Consider the following 23811-nt stretch of genomic DNA (forward strand, 5'->3'; position numbering starts at 1 on the left):
TTGATCTTCTTAAAATAGAATGAGACCCAGAAATGGGTCATACACAATTTTTTGGTGAGCATCATTGTTTCAAAGAAGGTAGACAGTCTGTTGAAAGTGAGCAACAGAATGAAAGCTATGTTGCTATCTTTTTCAACTGCTAGGGTGTCCACCATAAGTATGTTTCAGAAAGATAAAGAATTAATTGTAGTTCTGAGATGCCTTTGTGGTGCAATTCGAAGAAAAAAGACTTGAAAAGTGGAACTCCAAAGATTGGTTGCTTCACTGTGATTAACACACTGTTGCATTCATTGCTACTTGTACAGAGTTTTATTGGCCAAATATAGAATTGCTTCAGTCCAGTACTCACCAGATATAATTCCATGTGGCTTTTTTTGTTTCCTGGTTTAAAAGAAGCAAAAAAGAGTGGTAAAGAGTAACATGATTACTCAAAAGGCTGTTCTATTACTTTAAAGTGCACCAGCTCAGAAGGAGCTGGTGCACTTTAAAGTAATTATCACTATATCGTAGTGATATAGTGATATTTATTATCACTATATCGTAGCGTTCTGTATGTTCTTTGAGCAGACCTCATAAGAGTTGTAGTGTTTGTGCAGAATTGGTTATATTCCTGGGTCACTTGACTTGATTTGGCTGTCACTACATTATTGTTATATTCTGGGCAAACAGAATTCTTAAACAAGCTGACTTCCTCAAATAGTTTGGTATTACCTATTTTATTTTAAAATTTATTTAGTATTTTGCCATATGAAGTTAATTTTCATTTTCACATTTTAGAAGGGAATTTATTAATATATCAAAATAAAAATTGGATTCCAAATGTACTTTTTTTAATTGCTGTTTTTTAATTTCTCTTTCTATTTAATATATAGTGCATAATTCTTACTGAGGCAGAGATGGAGACACAAATTAGAGTAGATAATTTTTGCCGTTCTCAAAATCCTCCAATTAAAGTAAGTAGGAAATTTTTCTGAGTGAAATATTTTTATAACCCTGTGCAGCGATTGTTGATCATTTGTAATCAGTGTTTTTAATGATAAATTTTATGCCATTGGAATTTAAAATAGACTGGCTTTCAAGAATCTTAAGACCACACTAGATGAAATTATTTTAATTTTTTTCCACTGTGTTCATTAATTTTGATGTTTCTTTCGTTGGCATTTTTGAAAGTTTTATTTATGAACTTTAATGCAGAAAAGATAAGAAAGTCTCAGCAAGATGCTTTTTGAAATTATTTCAAAATTCAGATGCAGAGCTGTGTAAAATAACCATCGTATATAATTCTGTTCATTTTCCTTTAAAGCTGTATAAGATAGGATCAGAATGTTCCTGGGCTGAATTTTTATTTAAATAAATGTAATACAGTTGAATCCCTTTATAGTGACACCCCCAGGGGAATGAGTAAAACAGTTGTTATATCAATAGTGCATAAATTCAGCAAAACAACAACAAAAAAAAAAAAAAAAGTTGAACATTCAATGTAATTCTACTAAGCCAACATAGTATATTCTAATTCAGAGTATATACAGGGATCCCCGGTATCCGAGTCCCCACTGTTACGATGATTTCAAAATTAAAGAATTAAAGCTTTTTCCCTTGAGAAAATTGACCAAGCGCCTGAATATTTTTTGTGAGAATGATCTTCATGATCGTGCAACAAAAGTTAAGCATGAAGTTGAAGACATAACTAAATGCTACGACACAATTTTATCTGAAAAAATACGGCAAAAAAACCCCACAAACAACTCTGGATTTATTCTTTATTCGTTCAAATGAAAAAATAGTGTAACTTCAATAAACGTTACTTAACCTTACATTGTGCAACATATTATAATAAAAAATTGGTGCTATTATGGCTTGCGGTCTACTGCATATGCCGGCCACTATAATGCGAGAATACACTACAGCATGCAGACTACCAGCACTACATCATGCGGTCTACCAGACACTATAGTGGATGCTAAAAATATGAATAAATATGAAAAACATGAATGCGTTTAAAATGCAAAATTATGTGCTAAATTATTTTTAATAAAATCTAAATTATACACAAACTGGTTAAATAGTACATTAAAATTTATGACTTACACTTATACTTTTTAATGATATACACTTCGAATATCATTTAAAAATGTCACAAATAAATCATCTACATCTTTTCTTAGCACTGTCCAGCAAAAGTGTTCAGGGTGAGATTGAAAAAGCTTACTGTTAATGCCTTTTGTTTTCTTTAGAATACGTGTTTTGGAATCCAACTATGACCCTTCAATTGCTTGCATGTTTGCTCCTGTCACTAAATCCACATAATTTTCTTGATGGTTCACCGTAAAATTGCGGCAACCCATGACATTTAGACTGCTATATGCAGGCTATTCATCGGAAAGAATCACTGAACCAGATTCATATACCCATTCAATTATGGGGATTAAGGTGCCTGTGTCACACATTGTGTATAAAAATACCGACAATTAGGGCCTTGCTTGAGACCAAAAACCCAAGGCTCATTAATTCTTTGTCCATAGTGCCTGTTGTTTTGTTCAACTGCATTACTATCTTCGGAGAGAGGAGCTTGGTCACCATTTAGCATGCTCTATACCAACCATCTTACCTCATGCATTGTAAGAAATAGTCACTCCACACACTTCTCTGCACATGTTATACCAGTCAGTTATAGAGTGCCATGTCCATTGGTATTTCCAGTACTAAAAAGACACCAGTTCTAAGATTTTGCACAGACTGAGATTGCAGTGTAATTTGTTGTTTATGTCCATATAATGGAAGAATGCATTGCCTTTCCGGACAGAACATGAAGTTTGGCACACTTTTACGCAGACAACGAAGTATAGGCCACCAGCTCTGTCACTTTTTCTTTTTTCTTGCATGACACTACCACATCTATGACAAAGCCCTACGTCTTGGGGTACGTCCAGAAGATTGTGTCATATTGAGATGCAACTGCAGTGCTTTCTGTCAAGATGGCACTTCTGTAGAAATCTTTCAACAGCATTGCATAGGGTAAAATTTTTAGACTTCTATTCTCAAACTCAGGTTTGTTATTTTTAGCTGAAGGTAGACCACACACTATAGTATAAATGTTGCATCAAAAATCATTCAGCACATAACTTTGTGTTTTTATCATAATACTGCACTACATAGAGTGGCTAATATTTAGTCTTTATTAAAAATAATTTAGCACATAATTTTGTGTTTTTATCACATTCATTTTTTTTTTTTTTTTCATATTTATTCATATATCACCCTAGCATCTGGTAGACACTGTAGACCGCACGCTATAGTAGCACCAAAAAATGTCTAATAAAATAATTTTCTCATTTTCGGTTCCTTCATACGTTTTTTACTATAATATATACATAAGTACATAATAAACATTATGAAAATTTGGATCCTCATTTTAAGTGGATTCATTCTAAGTGGACTTTCGGAACCAGTTATCCTCGGATAACGAGGATCCCCTATACTACAGTATTAAGAAAATGAATATTGTACATTTTGCATTGATTGTGCTGTGTAATAAGAATAATTTGTTCATTACTATGTACAGTAATTACTGTATACAGTAGTACATATGTACAGTATCTATGTATGTGTACATGCTTACATATCTATATGCCTTACCTTACTTATGAATATACAATACAACCTAATAAATCTATTAGGTACTTAGTAGTAAGGTTATTCAAACTTAGCTAGTGTAACGTGGTCAAAGGACTACTTGACATCTTACAATGTGATGCTGTCTACAAAATGATTGAGAATAAAGCAGTTTTAAAAATCATACCTTGAAGGTAATATTAATTTTAATCGTCATAATTACTCTCACAAAAATCACCATTCACTTAAAGAGAAAGAGGCTAGTTTTTCTTGATGTTCATTAATAAGAGTGCAAAATCAGCAATTTACAAAATTAGTTAGTATAAAAAATTATTGTCCAACTTTAGCTTTTCATTTATATATGTGTATTTTTTTATTCCTTTATTATATAAAAAAGGTCAATAAAGAGAACTGCTGTTTGACTGCTGTAACTTTTTAGTTTATTTCAGCTGATGTATATGGAATTTTTGCATCTGTGTTTTGTGACTTTGGAGAAAACTACTTAGTTACAGATGCTGATGGTGAAGAATCTAGAGAGATTTTTGTTGCGCATATTACAAAGGTATGTGTTAGTTTTATCAGTAATACTTTGGTGTTTAATACACATGTCACAATAATGAGTAATGCATACAGCACCGACTAGTAAGCACAGCAAAATAAAATGTAGCAAAATTATTCTATAATAACAGAAAAAAAATTTTACTTGTGTTTTAGTTTGCACATGTGTCTTAGGAAGTAGCACTGGGTTCCCACTATATGTATGCATGATGATGGGGTAAGCATGGCTTCAATTCTCTTGAAGTTTTTTTATGACACACCTCTTGCCAATTTATTAGTTTGTCTGTTCATAATTCAAATGTAAGGAAACTGCTGAAATTTACAGAAGACTTTGCAATAAATCACAGGTAACTAATTATTGCAATTTCTAACTAAGGTTTTGAACCTTTTGGTTCAGTTGTTAGTTCCAGGGATATATATATATATATATATATATATATATATATATATATATATATATATATATATATATATATATATATAATTATGAATAAAAATTAAAATTAAGTAAAGAAAGAAAATGGATTTGAATTTGAATAGAGATAAAATGGAATATCAATAATATGAATTATGGATCAGGGACACTGCAAGAGCAAAGGTACCCTACAACCATAATGTATATATAGAAAATTATTTTAATGTTATGTGCAAATCTTTAATTTAACTTATGCTAATAATGAAAATACCGTGTACCCTGGGAGCGATGTATGTTGAATAAAGGGGGGGAAGAACGGAAAAGAGTAACGTTATAAACAAAGTGCGAATTTTGAAAAATGTAAAATTTGAAAAGAACGAAAATAGAAATAGCAGATTATTGAAAAGAACGACCAAAGTAGAAATAGCATTGCAGTATCTTTCATAATTTCTGTGTCATCTTCAGAGGTCATCCACCTAAATTATGAAAAAGAACAGCAATACTCTTACTTCTGTATCTGACATGTTCTGTATGTCAAAAAAAAAAAAAAAAAAAACACGTGTACGCGGACACGTTGTAAAAAATAATTTAGAATATAAATTTTGAAAAAATAAAATACAAGTTAAGCAAAAATATTATTCCAAAGTATAACATACAGAACATGGATGACCTTACAGAAGTAAGTAACCCGCCAAAAAGAGAAGACAAAGGAAGCGAGTGTCCGATTGACAAGAATGACAAGAATATCAATAACTTACCGCTACGTGACCGGTCGACAAAAAAGAAAGAGCCGGAGGCTAAACAGTGTATATATGTGAAGAAACGCTAGCGGCACCTAGCGTTAGACGAATTTTGGTGTATGTATATTTTGTAATTTACGTAAGCGGTGGAGCTACGCTAGGTTCAAGTTAAGTACATGATACTCAAACTTTCGGGATAGCAAAGAAATATAATTGCTTACAAAGTAGCAGTAGAGTAGCTAAACTTTGTTAAGGCGAAAAATTATGATTTGGTATAGTGAGAAAAATAGTACTCTGATATTGCTTTCGTTACACTAATCGCTCACAGAGTATAAAATGTAGAATTTAGTAAAGCAAAAAGATGATGAAATTAGGGATATAAAGTTGGGCTAGGGTAGTTCGGGGTTGCAAACCCGTTCCTATAGTTAGGACCCTGAACGACTGTCCGAGAGTAGGTGCACCATGTACTTAAGTCAGTTGTGTTAAAGTGTAAGATATATATAAGTTACAATTAACAAATAAATAGATAAATAAATCAAGATATAATCAAAATTAATTACAAGATAATTACAAGGTAATACACTATGTTAGACCAATCGGTGGGTACAAGTTTTCCAGACCGTAAGACACCAAAGAGGCCTAGTGTATTGTATTTACACTATTTACAAACTTGATGCGTATGGGAGTAATTATTAGTTATAAACTAATAATGCTGTTTATATTGATATCTATTAAGTTTTTGTGCCTTAATATGTTAAGGGCTTTATTGATATGATGACGCAGGTATTTAATAGGAAAAAGATTTCTGGTCAGTTTACTGTACAATGATCTTATGTTATCAATAACTGTTGTTTTGTCGCTGCATATCGTTGCAATTCTGATGCATTGTGCTAAGATAACGTTAGCATGTACCTGTTTGGAAATATTGGAATTCCATTGTGTATAGTTTACTATGCTAAAGTTGAAAGCTTCACGTTTGTTGTACAAATTGATGGAGGCTATACCATTTTTTATATTGATGTCTAGATCCAAAAATTGGGCTGCTGTGTCAGAATTGTTAGTTCTTTCTAGTACAAGTTCGCTAGGGTATAGATGTGCATAATCCTGGATGAAATTCGGGCAGTTAATTACTATGAGGTCATCTATATATCTAAATAGTATTAGTTCCTGTGGAAATGAGGTTTCTGACCAGTATAGATATAGGTTGGCTATTATGCATGAGGCTGGGCTGCCCATAGGTGTTCCATTGGTTTGGTGATATACTGTATCGCCATCATATATGAAATTATTGGAAATACATAAATTAAGTATGTTGTTCCAGTAATAGGTGTTGCAGGAAATAAAATTCTTATGTTTATCATATATATCTTTGAGTACCAATTTGAGATTGGTTTGATTGATACTGGTAAATAGGCTATGGAAATCAAAGGTTTGAATATTATTGACTGTATTACTTTGCAAAAATTTTTAATACAGGTTGGTTGTTGCCTATGATTTTGCTGTTATGTATCTTATTCATCAGTGGTTGCAGTAGTCGTTCAAGTGTTTTTCCTGATTTGTGTACATAACTATTTTTGCATGAGGTTATGAATCTGAAGCCTGTTGGTTTTTTATGAAATTTAGGAATGAAGTAGATGTAAGGTAAGCTGTAATTATTTAAGTTGAGCTTTAGTTTTTTGTTGAAGGCCATTAGTTTTTTTGTAATGATATTACATGTACTGGAAATAGGTTTGTAGGTATTGCTTGAGTTAAGTTCATTAGTTAAAGTATATGTATAAAAATATTTGCAAATGAATGCAAAATTATTGGCTGCTTTATCTACCGGTGTGATTACGAAGTTTTTGTGAAAATCTAGCAGTTTTTGTTTTAATGCAGTCAAGTTATAGTATGTGCCCTGATAATATAAATTTGAACTCTGTAATGCATATTTATGTTTGAATAGGGCGAATGTATGGCTAATCCACATATGGTATGCTTCTATAGGCGTGTTATTTTTGTAGGCTAGATGGAAGCAGTAGTTTAACAGGTCTTGATATAGCTGCTTATTGAAGTTGGTTATGTTTATTTTGGTGGGCGGCCTGAATTTGAATCCTTGTGATAGTACATGTCTTAGCATTGGGTCCGTAACTATGTTTAGATTTCCTGTAATGATGTGTCCATAGTCTGGATCAATATATTGCTGCATGTTGGTTTGTTGACAAACGCAGTTATTGGTGTCTGTTATATGTGATGTTAAACTGGTAGCTATAGATTTGTAGTTGCAAGCTAATAATCCAAAGGGTTTATTATACTTATATCTTACTTTAATATGACTGGGACTAGTATTTGGAAGTAGATGATTATGCTGATTTACAATTTTACTGATATTTATGTTATCCATGATATGGTTGTTGAAGTTCAAAATAATAATAGAATCTTTATCATGTGTTGTCGAGCTTATGTTTTTAAGATTAAATTTACAAATATCATTTATTATATGAAAGAGATGTTTGGATTCGAATTTGAAAGTGCGTATGAATTTGTGCAATGCTTTCAGTAAACTGTGTTTAGTACTGAAAAGTAAATTATGTATATCATTTACATTTATAATGTTCTTATCCCAGTTTTTAAGTGTGACTTCGAAATCACCTAAAATATTACTGTGTTTGTTGCTAGTATTTTTAGATTTATGAGTACGTTTGCGAGGGTTCCTATGGAACTTTATTATATTAAATTTGTCATATATACAACAATCTGCTAAGTTATTGGTAATAATTTTATGGTTGAATTTATTATTTAGACCATATGGGTATAATGTATTTAATTTTAACATAAATATTTCCTCTTGTTTAGTTCTAATATTAGCGTTATTAATCTGTGCTAATATGGATATGTATATATTGTTGAAGTTGTGAGATTGAAAATGCATATATTCTATTTCTTGTTCTATATTGTTAATATTTCTTTTTAAGTAGTTATTGATGTCAGATCTATGCTGATTAATTCTTACGTGTAGCTTATTGCTGGTTTGTCCGACGTATTTTATATTACATGTTTTGCAGGTTATGAGGTATATAACATTACTAGTTTTACAAAAAGTAGGTTTTGATGCATCATTTGTAATATGTTGCGGGTGTATGCAGGGACAGGTTAAACAAAGTTTATTCTTGCAGGTGTTAAATTTAAGTATATGGATCCCATATTTATCTAAGTTAGAAGCATTATATGCTGATGTGCTCTGACTTGTGTGTGTTAAATGTGTATGTTCAGAGTTACATTCGTGTTTCGGAGTACAGTACAGAGCATGTGTACCCGGGGTCAAGTTTATCCTACTCTGCCCATGTAGTATTTTGTCAAAGTTACCTGATTCCATTCATATAAATTGCATAAAAATTACATTAAAATTAAAATTTTAAGTTACAATAATAATTAAAAGGACAACAAAATAAATAAAGTGTATGCGCAACCAGAAGTAAACTGTATTTTCAATATCGGGATAAGAAGGTGAATATATTGCAAGTGAAAATCGAGTAGAAATATAAAAAATGTAAGTGAAGGTGTATATAAGCTGTTCTAGGCGGCGTGAGCTCAACCTGGATAAAGCTTAGGATAATAATTATGAATAAAAATTAAAATTAAGTAAAGAAAGAAAATGGATTTGAATTTGAATAGAGATAAAATGGAATATCAATAATATGAATTATGGATCAGGGACACTGCAAGAGCAAAGGTACCCTACAACCATAATGTATATATAGAAAATTATTTTAATGTTATGTGCAAATCTTTAATTTAACTTATGCTAATAATGAAAATACCGTGTACCCTGGGAGCGATGTATGTTGAATAAAGGGGGGGAAGAACGGAAAAGAGTAACGTTATAAACAAAGTGCGAATTTTGAAAAATGTAAAATTTGAAAAGAACGAAAATAGAAATAGCAGATTATTGAAAAGAACGACCAAAGTAGAAATAGCATTGCAGTATCTTTCATAATTTCTGTGTCATCTTCAGAGGTCATCCACCTAAATTATGAAAAAGAACAGCAATACTCTTACTTCTGTATTTCATCTTTTTTAAAAAATTTCATCTTTTATATATATATATATATATATATATATATAAAAGATGTGCACACATTTTAGGAAATAAAATTAATTACAAATCTCAAACTGTTATTATTGGGTGTGTTCTGAAGCAATAGTTTGTGGCAACTGGTGAACTAGTGCAGATATTCAAATTGTCCATTATTTGCTTCTGGGGTTTGTTCATTGCTGTGAACAGCTGAGTTGACAGATGTTTGCCTGTTTAACTGCTTGGATAGCATCGTGCTGTTTAGTTTCATCCTGTAATTGTTGAAGTGTATCTGGTTTTCTACTATACACTACATCCTTCAGGTAACCTACAGTTAGTGTCAAGTGGGGTTAAATCACTGCCTCATCAGCATATCTACCAGTCTGTGAAATGATTATCAAGATAGATTCTGACATCATGGTGATGATGTATGGATGCTCCATACTGTAAGTAGTAAACCAATTGATCCCCATTCAGCTTATAAATGGCAGGCACAATGGGTACATTAAGTTTGTTGAGGTACATATCACTGGTAACTCCCAATTTCTCTGGATGAGATACCACACCAGACTGTAACTCCTGGTAAATTCATTTTCTTCTCTCCATGAATGTTTGGAATATCAGGAATCAATACACACAATTATGTCTCTTCACTGTACCATACCATTGAGCTTGAATGTTGCTTCATCTAACCAAACATAGTCTTGTCCAAAAATCTTGCATCCTCATCCCCACCCTTTCTTTAAACCATTAACAAACAACTCGGTGATTGAAATCACCTTCAGTTATATCGTATAGCAATCTTGGCTCATAAGATTTCCATTTAACTCTTTTTAGTCTGCATTATACACCTGCTCTGCTAATTCAAGTCTCGCAGGCACTCACCTTACAGATTTTTGTGATGAGCAGTGTATCTCAAATCTTTATTTGCAGAGCTGGGATTAAATCTTGTACAAAACTGTATGTCTAATTATCATAAATTCTTGAAATTGTTCTTTGTGATGTTGGTCTTGTGGCAAATTCATGTTTTCGCTGTCTTTAGCTGAGTTGTTTATGTTTTGCATTATGGGTATTATTTCATATTTGTTTTAACAACTAAAGCCATCTTTTATCACTAAAACATGCTAAATCAAAGATGAAAAAATAATTTTAACTATAAATATGTGATTGAATATTTGTGATGAAAATGTGTGTGCTTCTCTTTTAGTCACTATAGTGTGATGCAGCTTCACCATCTCCACTCCATGCGTTTATAGACTCCTCCCTTCTATCTAGCGAACCCTCCTTCATGTATTATAAAGAAATGAGTAAAAGAATGGCTGCTTATAACGGAGAGTAACCATAAATAAAATAAGAGAAAACTTTGCTATGTGTAATTCACATATATTTATTAGTTTGAGACCTCAACAAAAACAATACAAAAATGAGATAACTGGCAAGTCTTAATGATCTCTTCTTTGAGGTCTTTGACTATGGTAAGTAAACAGTAAACTGAGAAGAGTGTTTTGAAAGGTAAAATAGAATGAACTTTCTTCTTAGAGACAATGAGTATAAAGAAACTGGACAATACAACTAATGCTCAAAAGCTTACATCTCATCTGTGACATTAAAAAAAAAAAAAAAAAAAAGCAACAAAATAAGTCTGTTCACTGTGCAAATAAGAGCACATTTCTGCCAGTCTAATTTCATTGCTGGACTCAACCAATATGAATGTCTCTGACTTCTTGCTTTCATTTTGTCCTTGATTGAAAATGACCGAAGTGCAAATCCCTTTTGCCTCAGCTTTGCAAGCGTATTTTGTAAATATGGATTTATGGAGCTTGTTATTTTTGTAATTTAACATATTCTTATTTTTAGTTCCTTTTATTAATTGCATATTTTTTCTGTTCTCATTCCTCACCTATATTATACAGTGGATTCCTGGGCACCTCCATAGCCAGGTGGGAAGGAGCAGCAGTGCGTAGCACATGCTTCTTGATTAGACCGGGGTTCGAGCCCGTCACCACCAAATACGGAGGATGCGGAAAGATCAGGGAATGACCACCGCATATCCCGGAGCAATATGGCCTTAGTTGCTAATGCTCCTAAAATCCAAATAACAAACAAACATAACATAACAGTGGATTCCAGTTATTTGGGCCACCGGTTAATTGGGGCAGCTGTTTATTTGAGACAAATCTTGAAAAACAGAACCCAATTGAGAAAATAGCCAGGGTTTGCTTCGCTTAATTGGGACATGCCATTTAATCGGGGCAGGAGACTGCAGCACTGAAGATTACCCTATGATTGTCTCCAACCGTACCACATGGTTTGGTTGGATTTCTAGAGGTCACAGCCATAAAACGGTAAAAAAAATTAGCAGTCACCTGTTTATTGGGCTTTTCTGTTAGTGCAATCTATCATAAACGGATAGTAAACTTGATATTATTGAATTTGCGATAATACCGACAGCTGGAATATAAAAAATTAATTTTCATAATCTTCTCTTCATTCCTATTTTTAAAGCTTCGTAACTTGTTACTGCGTTCTCACTTTGCACATATCATGTTACTTGCAATTTGTGTGCCATGTTCTTTGTTATTGATTGCTTATCTTTTTACTCTTTTAAATTTTAACCCCCACCCATAAATGTCAGTGAACAGAAATGTCAACTAGTTAGTATGTTCATATTACAGTACGTATTAATTATTCCAATTATCACGTATATTCTTCTGATTTTCATGTATCATTTAATTTTTTAACTGGTAAGATAATAAAGGGTAAATTTGAGCTTAATATATTTTTACTTTTATAGCCTGTGGATAATATTCCTCCTGTTTTCGCTCATTAGAATCGCTGTTTAATAGGATTAAAATTTAATTCATAAACGTGATCACAATGACAGGCACTTACTACACATCGTATAGTGAACGGTACTTTACCATGGTGAGTCCATCGTAACATGATTTGTACAGTGAACCAATTGTAAAGCAGGGGTTCCTTGTATTTTTAACTATTTGCATAGTAAAAAAGAGCTTAATGTCATCCATGTATATCAGGTGGGAGAGGGTGTACAGGTTTTGGGCCAAAATGCACTAGTCCCGATGTGTCCCAAATAACTGGAATTGACTGTATTTCTTATCTTTAGTTCTTTCATATGATGTATCTGTCTGTATTTAGAAAGCCACTTCCTAAAAGGCCTCAATCATTTGACAAGGTAACCTCCTTCAAAGGTTACCAGATCGTATTATTTTAACATTCTATCACCTTGTCTTGATGCATAATGGCCTTTGTTGCCAATGTGCCAAAAAACCCATAAACCTCTAAACCATCCTAAAAGGTCAGCTGTGCGTGTGTGTAAAGGCTGTTTTGAATTTAACTATAAAACACTCTGTTAGTGATCCCTAATGCTGTTAAAATTAAGGATTACATGATTGGTGTACATATTTGAATGCAAATATATGTAAAATCATGTCTGATTCTAAATTTAATATCCAGAATATCACCAATTAGTAGTAAAGCAAATCAATGATAGTAGTACCACATTATATAAAAATGGGAACCTGTGCATAATAAATAGACTAAACAAACTAAAGGTATAAAACTAATTGCCATCGTTACACATTGATAAGCAGTTTGATGTGGACCAATACTGTCTATGTATAAATAATAAGTAATTAGTAGAATTGCTGTCTGTTTTTTCTGTGCACCTCATACCAGCATTACATAGGCCTAAATATACACCGATGAGCCAAAACATTATGACCACCTACCTAATATGATGTTGGTCCTCCACGTGCAGCCAAAACAGCTCATACCCAGTGAAGCATGAATGCTACAATATTTCTAAATGTCTTGTGGTATCTGGTGCCAACACAACCAGCAGATCCTTTAACTCCTGTAAGGTCCGTGGTTGAGACTCTGCAGATCAGAGACCACAGATGCTCGATGGGATTGATGTTTGGAGAATTTGGAGGCCAGAGCAATATCTGGAAGTCTTCCTCATGTTCCACGAACCAGTCTCGAACAATCCGGGTGGTTTGGCATGGTGCTTTATCCTGCTGAAAGATGGCACTGCAGAGGGGAAGACCATTGCCATGAAAGGGCGTACTGGTCAGCAGTGATGTTTAGGCAGGTGGTAGATGTCAGCACATGGATGACTGTACTCAGGGTATCCCAGCAGAACATCACCCAAAACATGACACCGCCACCACCAACTTGTTTTCGTCCCACAGTGCATCCAGGTGCCACCACTTCCCCAGGTAAACAACACAGACATACCTGACCATCCACATGATGCAACAGGAAATGTGATTCATCAGACCAGACGACCTTCTTCTACTCACTCAAAGGTCCAGTTTCGATGCTCACGTGCCCATTGTAAGCGCTGTCACCTGTAAACCGTGGTTAGCATGGGCACTCAGAGTGGCCTGCAGCTATGTAACCCCATTTTCAGCAGGGTTAGATGTACTGTATGCTGTGATAGATTGCTCCCATCATCAGCATTCCAATTACTGGCGAGTCATTCCACAGTCGCCCTTTGGTGCCACATCCCATCCGGGAGAGCCTTCGCTCACCTCGAGCATCGATGAGCCGTGGTCGTACAACACCTCACCGGTGGTTCGTGGGTTCTCCCCTCCTCGGACCACTTTCGGTAGGATACTAACCATAGCTGACCGTGAGCACCCCACCACCTGTGCCATTTCAAATATGCCCTGACCCAGTCGTCTGGCCATTTCAGTTTGGCCTTTGTCAAACTCGCTTAAGTCCGCTGCCTTTCCCTTCTGAAGACCAAGAGTAACACTGATTAACCCCTTGCCTGAACATTTTTTTTCTGAAAATGTGCCATAACGGATCGACTTTTTTTATTTTACAGATTAAAAGTATGCATCATGTGAATACTCATTGTATAGTTATTTGTGTTTTTTATAAATTTTTTGTAGAAAATACATGGGAGTAATCAACCCATTCGGGCTCTCCCGAGTTATCTCGTGTATGCCAAAAAGTTTGCAAATGATACAGATTTTTTTAATAAATTAGCACTTGAGCTAAAAGAAAGGAACAGAAAAACGCTCTTCACTACTCATTATATAAATAAATTTAAAAAAATCAAGTGGAATGTGCAAGCAGTAACCTCCCACCACAAGCAATAATTACGAACTAACTACATTCTGACACACGGCCACCGCAGGTGGATAGGTGAGGTAAGCGTCGCTTACAGGTGGCAGTTCAAGAGGGCGCCAAAATATTTTTTGATATAGTTTTCTAATTGGTTATCGCTTATTGGTATTCAACATTTAGGAAGCCAAATTTTATTTTGCTTACTGGCAACACATAGGAACACGAACTATTGTTCTGACATTGCTGTACAATAAGTAAATATAAGTAAAATGAAAGCCAGTCATCTGCTGCCAGATGTAAGAAAATCCCAAGAAAGTACATTTCAATCCTAAATTTGGAGGTATTATTGTTTGCTTTAGGTATTGTATCCCGAGATATTTCGTGTAGTTCCAAATAACTTTTAAAACTAAAAATGAGATATCGCGGGATAATCCATGAAGGGGTTAAAGCTCAGTATCAAGTGTTTTTTATACTGTGTCCTGACCTGTGCACGCACCGTAGTTCACCTGCAGTTGCTTTGATTTGCATAACAACTCACTGGTCATAATGTTTTGGCTCATCAGTGTACAAGTTTTTTTAATAACAGCTTATTTAGCTGTGGTTAAAAAGGCCTATGCGCTCCGGATTCATACTTAGTAAAATAAATTATGGCTTTCTCAGAGGAATTGTAACAGGTTTAATAAATACACATAGAAACATACAAAGCTTTCGGTTTTGTTTCAACTGAAGAAGGTTGTCTAACCAACCGAAAGCTTTGTATGTTTCTATGTATATTTATTAAACCTGTTACAATTTGCTCTGAGAAAGCCATAATTTATTTTACTAATTATTTAGCTGTGGCACTGTATGATTGCTATTAATAAAAAAATATTTTAATCAATATTCTAAACATTAAGGAGTAACTGATTTTGTTTTGTTCTGGTATAATGGGACCATTGGTCGTGTAACATAAAGGAAACAACAAGATATGTTTTCCCCTTTATGTTAAAATGCAGCAAAATAGTCTTCCCAATGTTTAAACATTACTTAAAGTATTTAAAATATTTAACCACAATTTCTGATGACTAAAATGAAATTCTATTATTACCATTTTAGTACAGTGGGATGTTGATTACCTTTATGTTAAAATGCAGCAAATTGTCAAGAAAATACAGATAGTGCTGCCGCCCATATATGGTGTTTTATGTAATTTTGTTTTGATCAGTTATTAACAAATTTTAACAGTGAAGCAAATTTAGCTTACAGCTAATGAAAAGGATTCACTTTCGTTCATTCATTGATATCAGATATCAAAATAACAGTGTGAAGTTTTTCATTTCTCTTTATGATCAGTGGCTGAACTGTTTTATAAACACTGTACAGCAAGTGTATTTGCAGTTTATACTGTTACACTGTATTTATGTAATGGGAAAGTGTTGTGGGAACTTGGCTGCTTACAGTAATGCATTCAGTATCATGAACAAGAATACCTGTTTTTATACACTTGGTTTTTTTTTTTTTTTTTGTTTATTTAAAGTGTTTTGTTAGGTGGCAACATTAAGCAAAACCTCCCTGTACTGTATTTTCTATGTATTGTGTTTTCTATGCCTGAAGTGGAATGTACTGTGTCACATTGTGTTGTCTGCTGTGTTGTAGAAATATCTACAAAATGCAACTTGTAGATATGTATATTATTCATCGATGGCAAAACTAAACTGATATTGAAAAACTGAAGAAAGGTGCTAATAGTAACAGTTTGGTGACTGTGTATAAAGTGGGGAGATCAACAATGTGGGACATTTAAAAAATGAGTAATGTGTTCTAAACATTGCTTTCAAACAAATAATTTGCCTAAATTGGTCAATCTAATTCAGAACGTGTGAAAGAATGAATTTTTTTAGGTGTTTTTTAAGCTGGCCTTTTCTGACTTCACAGCAGCTTCAGAACCAATAAAATTACCTCCTTTTTAGTTTTAAAACATTTTCAGTTATATAAATTATGATTATTTTAGGATGATCACCTAATGAATGGCAATCTCTATAACAGCTGTAAAGATACCTCAGGCCCACTTTGTGGTCCTCCATGACTGCATAGTAGCTGCACCACTTGTCACTTGTTTGGTAAGGTCTGGGTTTAAATCTTGTCTGAGTTTGGAGGAACTTTTAAAAGCTTCTTTATATATTAACTTAGTCTGGAATATAATCAAACAGTGAAGTGTCCCGTACACTATATACTAACTGCAAATATACCAAAAGTTTGTCAGTTATGTAGAATAATGTGCTAGTTTTGCTGGGTGAAAAATCCTGAAAAATTCTAGTTTTTTATGGAATTGAAATCCTATATTTCCACCTGGAAGATATAGGTCATTACTGACTAAATGCATTTTATTATTATTATTATCATTATTTCTCTTTATATTATTTTCTCCCTGATTGGGGATTCCACCTCATGTTGGGTATTGCTACCAAATACACAGGGTGTTGTTGTTATATCTGGTATTACTGTCGGTAGAGGAACTCTATGAATATCCTACAGGTGTTCAGGATTCTGACTTTCAGGAGTTCCTTGTAGGGTTTGCTGGGAGACCTATTACTGCTTGAATGTTATGTAGGGTTTGCTGGGAGACCTATTACTGCTTGGATGTATGTAGGGTTTTTGGCACCATACCAGTGGCTGACACAATGATCACGGTGGCCGTTACTTGTTGCATATGCCACATCGCTTTGATCTCCTGTCTTAAGTTCATGTACTTCCTGATTTCTGCAGGTTGCTAGCGTTGGGTACTGCTATGTCAATCAGATAGGTAGCCTTTTCCTTCTTGTCCACAAGGGTCCGGTCTTATCCATTATTATGGCGCGGTCTCAGTACAGCTTGTGGGGTGGGGTCTCTAGTACTGCCTGGGTTCGTACTTGTAGTATGGGTACACTTTCTTTGATCAACTGGTATTTCCTTGCTAGCTTCTGATGTATTATCCTGGCTACCTGGCCGTGTCTACGAGTGTACTCAGTCTGGGTGGTCACTTTGCATCCCATGTGTTTGATCGTTTCTGAGAACAGGTGGCATCTTCAACATGTGTCATCTGACACTCTGGACTCCTTGACGATGTATTTTCTGTAGTTTCTGGTGTTGATTACCTGGTTATGTGTGGCAAGCATAAATCCTTCAGTCACAGGGAAGAGCGTCCCACTCATTAGCCATGCATTGGAAGCAATTTTATCTATGTGATCTTGATGGAGGTCATTGTAGTGTCTTCTTTGCCCATCTTTCTAATTTGTGCCTCCTTGTTGAGCGGGGACTCCTCGTTTAGGTTGCATGGGGTATACCACTTGTCTATCTTCTATTCTATATGTCCTGGTGGAGTGTTGCTGTGTGTTTCTGGAAGTAATTCTTCAGGTTAGCAATCTCTGTTTTCTGTTGCTCAATAAGGTCTATCAGGCCCTTTCCTCCTCCTTTCCGAGCAGTTGTCAGTCTCTCCGTGGCTGACTTCGGGTGGTGTTGGCAGCTCTTGGTCATCATTGTCGTTGTCTTTCTCATGATATCCTCCATCTCGGTGTTAGTCCAATCTATAACCCCGAAGGAGTTTGTTAGCACTGGGACTGCATAGGTTTTTATGGCTTTAACTGTGTTCCCTCCATTCAGCTTTGCTTTGCTTTCAGAAGGCTTCTGAGTCTGATGATATTTTTCGTCCAGGCAGGCCTGAATTTCCTTGTGCTGTAACTGCTGAGCCTGCATCATCCCCAGGTATTTATAGGCCTCTTTCTCTGTCATGGTTTCGATCTCTTTACCAGTCTGCAGCTTGTAGTTTCGGTTGACTAATTTTGCCTGGTGCTGTCCATGGGTCTTGCATTTGTCTAGATCAAATTCCATTCTGATGTCCTTGTTGAATTCTTCGGTGATCCGGAATAGTTGGTGGAGTTGCTTCTCAGTTGTCGCGTAGAGCTTAATGTCATCCATGTACATCAGGTGGGTGAGGATGTACAGGTTCTTCCTTCCTACTTTGAGGTTATATCCGTACTTACTGCTGTTGAGCATAGTGGATATCAGGTTAATGCTAGACAGAACCAGAGTGGGCTCAGGGCATCAACCTGAAAGATTGTTCTCCTGATGGGATGGGGATTGGCCTGATTGTGATGTTCTTGACCTTAATGGTGGTACTCAATTTTGCCATCGTTTCTCTTGGACGTTTGTCACTATCACATTGATTTTGTAGATGTTCAGCTCCTCTGTTAAACAGTTATGGGGTGCATCCTTTGCTCAGCCGCTTGCATCCTTTCTGCTGTTCAGCCATTATATTCTGGCTCTTCAGGTGGTCTGATATCTTCATGGGAGGCAGGTGATTGGCCTGTATTTCACCAGGTTTCTTGTATCGTCTTTAGGCTTCAGATATGTGATTCCTTGAGTGGGAACCTTTGGGATTGTCTCTGGATGCCTTATCATTCGGGTGAACTGCTAGATGCTTGTGTGTGCAATTGAGCTTCTTGTACCAGTAGTTGTGGACGTTATCTAATATTGGAGTTTGATAGTTGTGAGAGTTCTTGATCGTCTGTTTTACTTCTTCCTCCCAAATCTCCCACTCCATACGTTTCCCCAGAACTTCTCAATCATCTTCTGCTCAGGTGGTCTGTTCCCGTCTTCTCCGAGACTCCTGTAGAAGGCTCTTTGGTCCTCATCGAAGATTCAGGTGTTTATTTTCCTCTGGGAGCTCTCTTTGTATCGGCATAACATCTTTCTGGGTGCGAAGGGGGTTCTGCTTCACTGTGTCCAAGTACTTTCCTCTTCTCTGATTTTTTGTCTCGTGTTTGCTGTGGACACCGTCTCTCTTGAGGATACTCTTTACTTTTCCAATCAATTTCTTACTCCTATTACCCCATTGGTACTGGGTCAATTGGTCTACCTTGACTCTTAATTCTTCTACCTTCTGCTGAAGTTGGCTTTCCCAAGCTGATGGTTACTTCTGTTTTTGGTTCTTCTGCTGCTACTCCCTCGTTTCTCTTCCATTAATCCTAGTGGCTGCTATGGCAGCACAATATACTGCTGTGTGGATGGCCTTCAGTGTTGCACCATTGTTGTCAATGTAATATATTATTTTCTGATTGAGATAGTCTGTGACTCTCCACAAGGTTCTATTGGGCCTCTGCTTCAGTATCACATCGGTCTTTGTGGGGTCCATTCCTTCGAATTCTTTTAGGGCCCTTCTTCCACTCATCTTCTATTTTGGATATCATGACCGCGTCTCTTTCCACTTCAGCTACTGTTGGTTGTATTTCTTCTTGCTCTTCCTCCTCTGTACTCCTTGATGATGTATTTTCTGTATTTTCCGTATTGACCATATTCTTTGTAGTTGTTCGCTCACATCCTGCTTGATTTTTTCCAAGATTGCAGGAGCTGTCAGGTTCTTCGTGACAATGGTCCTTCTCTGGTCCGCTGTTCGTTGACCTGAATATCTGGGAATTGTTCCAACCACTTGGAATATAGTCTCGCCCTGTACATTGTCATATTGGCCTCTAGCTTCGTTATTTCGTAGTATGCTTGCACGATGTACGTATTCATTTCGATGCTCCACTTCATGCATTGGCATTTTCTTCCTTCCTGGGTGGTCACTAACGCAGTTGCACAGGAAGCACTTCCAGTTGGTGGGGCTGAATGGTCTTGCCCTTCTCTTATGGTAACCATATGGGGGACAGTGCCACTTGCTCCGCTGTCTTCCTCACCTTATTATTACTGTTGTTATATATTATTTCTCCCTGATGGGGGTTACACCCTGTGATGGATACTGGTACCAAATACATGGTGGTTGTTGTTATGTCTGGTGTTACTGTTGGTCGAGGACACGGTGGTTGTTGTTATGTCTGGTGTTACTGTTGGTCGAGAACACGGTGGTTGTTGTTATGTCTGGTGTTACTGTTGGTCGAGAACACGGTGGTTGTTATGTCTGGTGTTACTGTTGGTTGAGGAACTCTCTGACTATCCCACAAGTGTTCAGGATTGCGACTTTCTGGAATTCTTTGTATATGTTCTCTGGGAGACCTGTAGCTACTAGGCTGTTATTTAGGGTCTTTGGCACCATACAGGTGGTCGACACGATGGCCAGGAGGGTCATTACTTGTTGTATATGCCACATCTCTTTGATCTCCTGTTTTAGGTCCATGTACGTCCTGATCTTTCCCCAAGAGTGAAGGATTCATGGCAAGCATGAATCCTTCACTCTCGGGGAAAGAGCATTCCATCCTTGAGACATGCATTGGAAGCCATTTTATCTATGTGATCTTAAAGGTCATTGTAGTGTTTACCATGGAGTGTCTTCTTTGCCATCTTTATAGCTTTGTTTGTTCTGTCTGGGTGGGAGGGCACTACTCATTTAGGTTGGTTGGGGTATGCCACTTGTGTGTCTTCCTTATGGCCTGGTAGGGTGCTGCTGTGTTTTTCTGGAAGTAATCCTTCAGGTTAGCTATTGCTGTTTTCTGTTGCTTGATGAGGTCTATCAGGTCCTTTCCTCCTTTCTGAGCCATTGTCAGTCTCTCCATGGCTGACTTTGGTGGTGTTGGCAGCTTCTTGGTCATCATTATCGTTATCTTTCTCATGATATCCTCCAGCTCAGTGTTAGTCCAATCTATGATTCTGAAGGAGTATGTTAGCACTGGAACTGCACAGGTATTTATAGCTTTAACTGTGTTCCTCTCCATTCAGTTTTGCTTTGATCAGGCTTTTGAGTCTGTGATGGTATTTTTCGTTTAGGTAGGCCTTGATCTCCTTATGCTTTAACTGCCAAGCCTGCATCATCCCTAGGTATTTGTAGTTCTCTCCTCCCCTTGTCATAGCTTCGATATCTTTACCAGTCTGCAGCTGGTAGTTTCTGCCATCTAATTTCCCCTGATGCAATCCATGGGTCTTGCATTTGTCTTGACAAAATTCCATCCTGATATCATTGTTGAATTCTTCAGTGATCCAGAGTAGTTGCTGGATAGAGCTTAATGCCATCCATGTATATCAGGTGGGAGAGGGTGTACAGGATTTTCCTTCCTTCTTTGAAGTTATATCCATACTTGCTGTTGTTGAGCATGGTAGGTAGTAGATTGAGTGCTAGACAGAACCGAAGTGGGCTCAGGTTATCTCCCTGAAAGATACCGTACATTTCACCATGGTTGCTTCTAGGTAGTTTGCCACTGTCGGATTGACTTTGTAGATCTTCAGTATCTCTATTAGCCAGCTATGGGGCATGGAATAGACCGTGTACAGGTTGCCATGCTTCTTGTACACTTGCTCTATAACTGTAGCATCGTTCGTTAATTGCTCCTTGCATCCTTTCTGCTGTGTGGCCCCGATGTTCTGGCTCTCCAAGTAGTCTGATATCTTCTTGGTTATGCAGCTGGTTAGAATCTTGTACATAGTTGAGAGACAGGTGATAGGCCTGTATTTCACTGGGTTCCTTATATCTTGGTCTTTAGCCTTAAAATATGTGATTCCTCGAGTAAGACACTGGGATTGTCTTTGGATGACTTATCATTTGGCTGAATTGCTCTTCTAGGTGCTTATGTGTGCAAGTGAGCATCTTATACCTGTAATTGTGGATGTTGTTTATTCCTGGGGTTTGTTAGTTGTGGGACTTCCCGATTGACTATTGTACTTCTTCCTTCCTCCCAATCTCCCATTCTCTCATCTCTTGTATATCCTTAGTTTTCTTCCATTCTAGTTCTTCCTAGGGGGCTCAGCTGTTTTGTCTTACTTCACTGCTCCATGTGTTGCTCCAGAACTCCTCTATCGTCTTCTGCATGGGTGGTCTGTTTCTATCTTTCCCTTCTTGTCTGATACTCCTGTAGAAGGCTTTTTGGTTTTCGCTGAAGATTCAGTTGTTTATTTTCCTCTGGGAGCTCCCTTTGTATCGGCATAATCTGTTGCTGAGTGCAAGGAAGTACTGCTTCAGTGTGTCTAAGTATTCTCCTCTTTGATTTTTGGCCTTGTGCTTGCTGTGGACATTGTCTCTCTCAAGGATGCTCTTCACTTTTCTAATCAATTTCTTACTCCTATTACCCTGTTGGTACTGAGTCAATTGGCCTACATTGACTTTAATTTTTCTACTCCTGAAGTCTTCTTTCCCAAGCTGGTAGTTCCTTGTTTTTTTGTTTCTTCTGCTGCTGGTCTCTTGTTTCTCTTCCATTGATTCTAGTGGTTGTTATGACAACACAGTATATGGCTGTATGGATGGCCTCCAGTTTTGCACCATTGTTGTTGAGGTAATGTGGTATTATTTGCCAGTTGAGGTGGTCTGTGACTCTCCACAGGATTGTATCGGGTATCTGCTTCAATATCACATGAGCTTTTGTAGGGTCCATTCCCTTGAATTCTGCTAGAGCCCTATTCCACTTGTCTTCGATTCTGGATATTATGACCTCGTCTTTTTCCACTTCAGCTGCTTTCGGTTGTATTCTTGCTCTTCCTCCTCTACTTCCATATTGTCCATGTTCTTTGTAGTTGATTGCTTGATTTTTTCCAAGATAGCAGGAGCTATGTGGTTCTTCATAAAGATGTTCCCTTATTCATTGTTCAGTGACCTGAATATCCAGGAATTGTTCCAACAATTTGATTATTATTATTATTATTATTATTATTATTATTATTATTATTATGGGATTTTTAGACTAAGCATTGTTCACCCAGTTTGTTAATGTTTTATTATCCTACTCAAGCCAGAAATTTTCATGCCTTTACTGTTTCAATTCATTTACTGTAGGATAATCCTGGAATTGTAACAACCACAAGTGATAAGCCACATGGTTTAGAAACAGGTGATTTAGTTATGTTTCGAGATATTGTTGGTATGGAAGAGTTGAATACTGCCGCTGTTGCTGTAAATGGTACTTATTATTTTGTTTTGTTAAAGTTTAAGAATTTTAAGCTCAGAAAGAAATAATAAAATTTTATTATATAGTAAGTTTTTTTGTTTCTGTTTTTTGCGTATTTTTCATTGAATTCTGTTTATTAGTTTATAAAATGGAAATTTTTAAAAAATAATTAGTTACACTATATGTGGTTATATATTACAGACATAATATTACAGGAATTTTTCTTCTCTAAGGAGGCACATGGGAATAAGAAATGGGGGATTAAAATAGGTGAAAAGTATGTACAGGCTATTAAGTTTGCAGACGATCAGGCCATACTAGTAGGTTACCCTGCTGTGCTGAAGTATGGAATGAAGATAAATGTTATGAAAACTAAGGCAATGATGATTGGTAAAAGGTTAATTCCCTTCCAAATTGAAATCGATGGAGTAAGAATAGAACAGGTAGAGCACTTTAGGTGTTGGGGCAATTATTTTCACAGGACATTTCATGTCAAACTGAGATTCAATCCAGAAT

The 23811-nt window shown here is 36.1% G+C and overlaps 1 protein-coding gene across 1 annotated transcript in view; it reads left to right on the plus strand.

Moving 5' to 3' along the window:
• LOC150085258 (ubiquitin-like modifier-activating enzyme 6) overlaps window positions 1–23811 on the plus strand; it is a 242598-nt gene that overhangs the window by 85450 nt on the left and 133337 nt on the right. Inside the window, exons 7-9 of the mRNA XM_090374502.1 lie at window positions 873–953; window positions 4052–4174; window positions 23184–23307. Of these exons, the coding sequence (XP_090230628.1) occupies window positions 873–953; window positions 4052–4174; window positions 23184–23307 (328 nt within the window). The remainder of the gene's footprint in view (window positions 1–872; window positions 954–4051; window positions 4175–23183; window positions 23308–23811) is intronic.

The sequence above is a fragment of the Mastigoproctus giganteus genome, chromosome 5 (assembly GCF_048544385.1).
Source record: "Mastigoproctus giganteus isolate SK-2022 chromosome 5, ASM4854438v1, whole genome shotgun sequence".
Lineage (NCBI taxonomy): Eukaryota > Metazoa > Arthropoda > Arachnida > Uropygi > Thelyphonidae > Mastigoproctus > Mastigoproctus giganteus.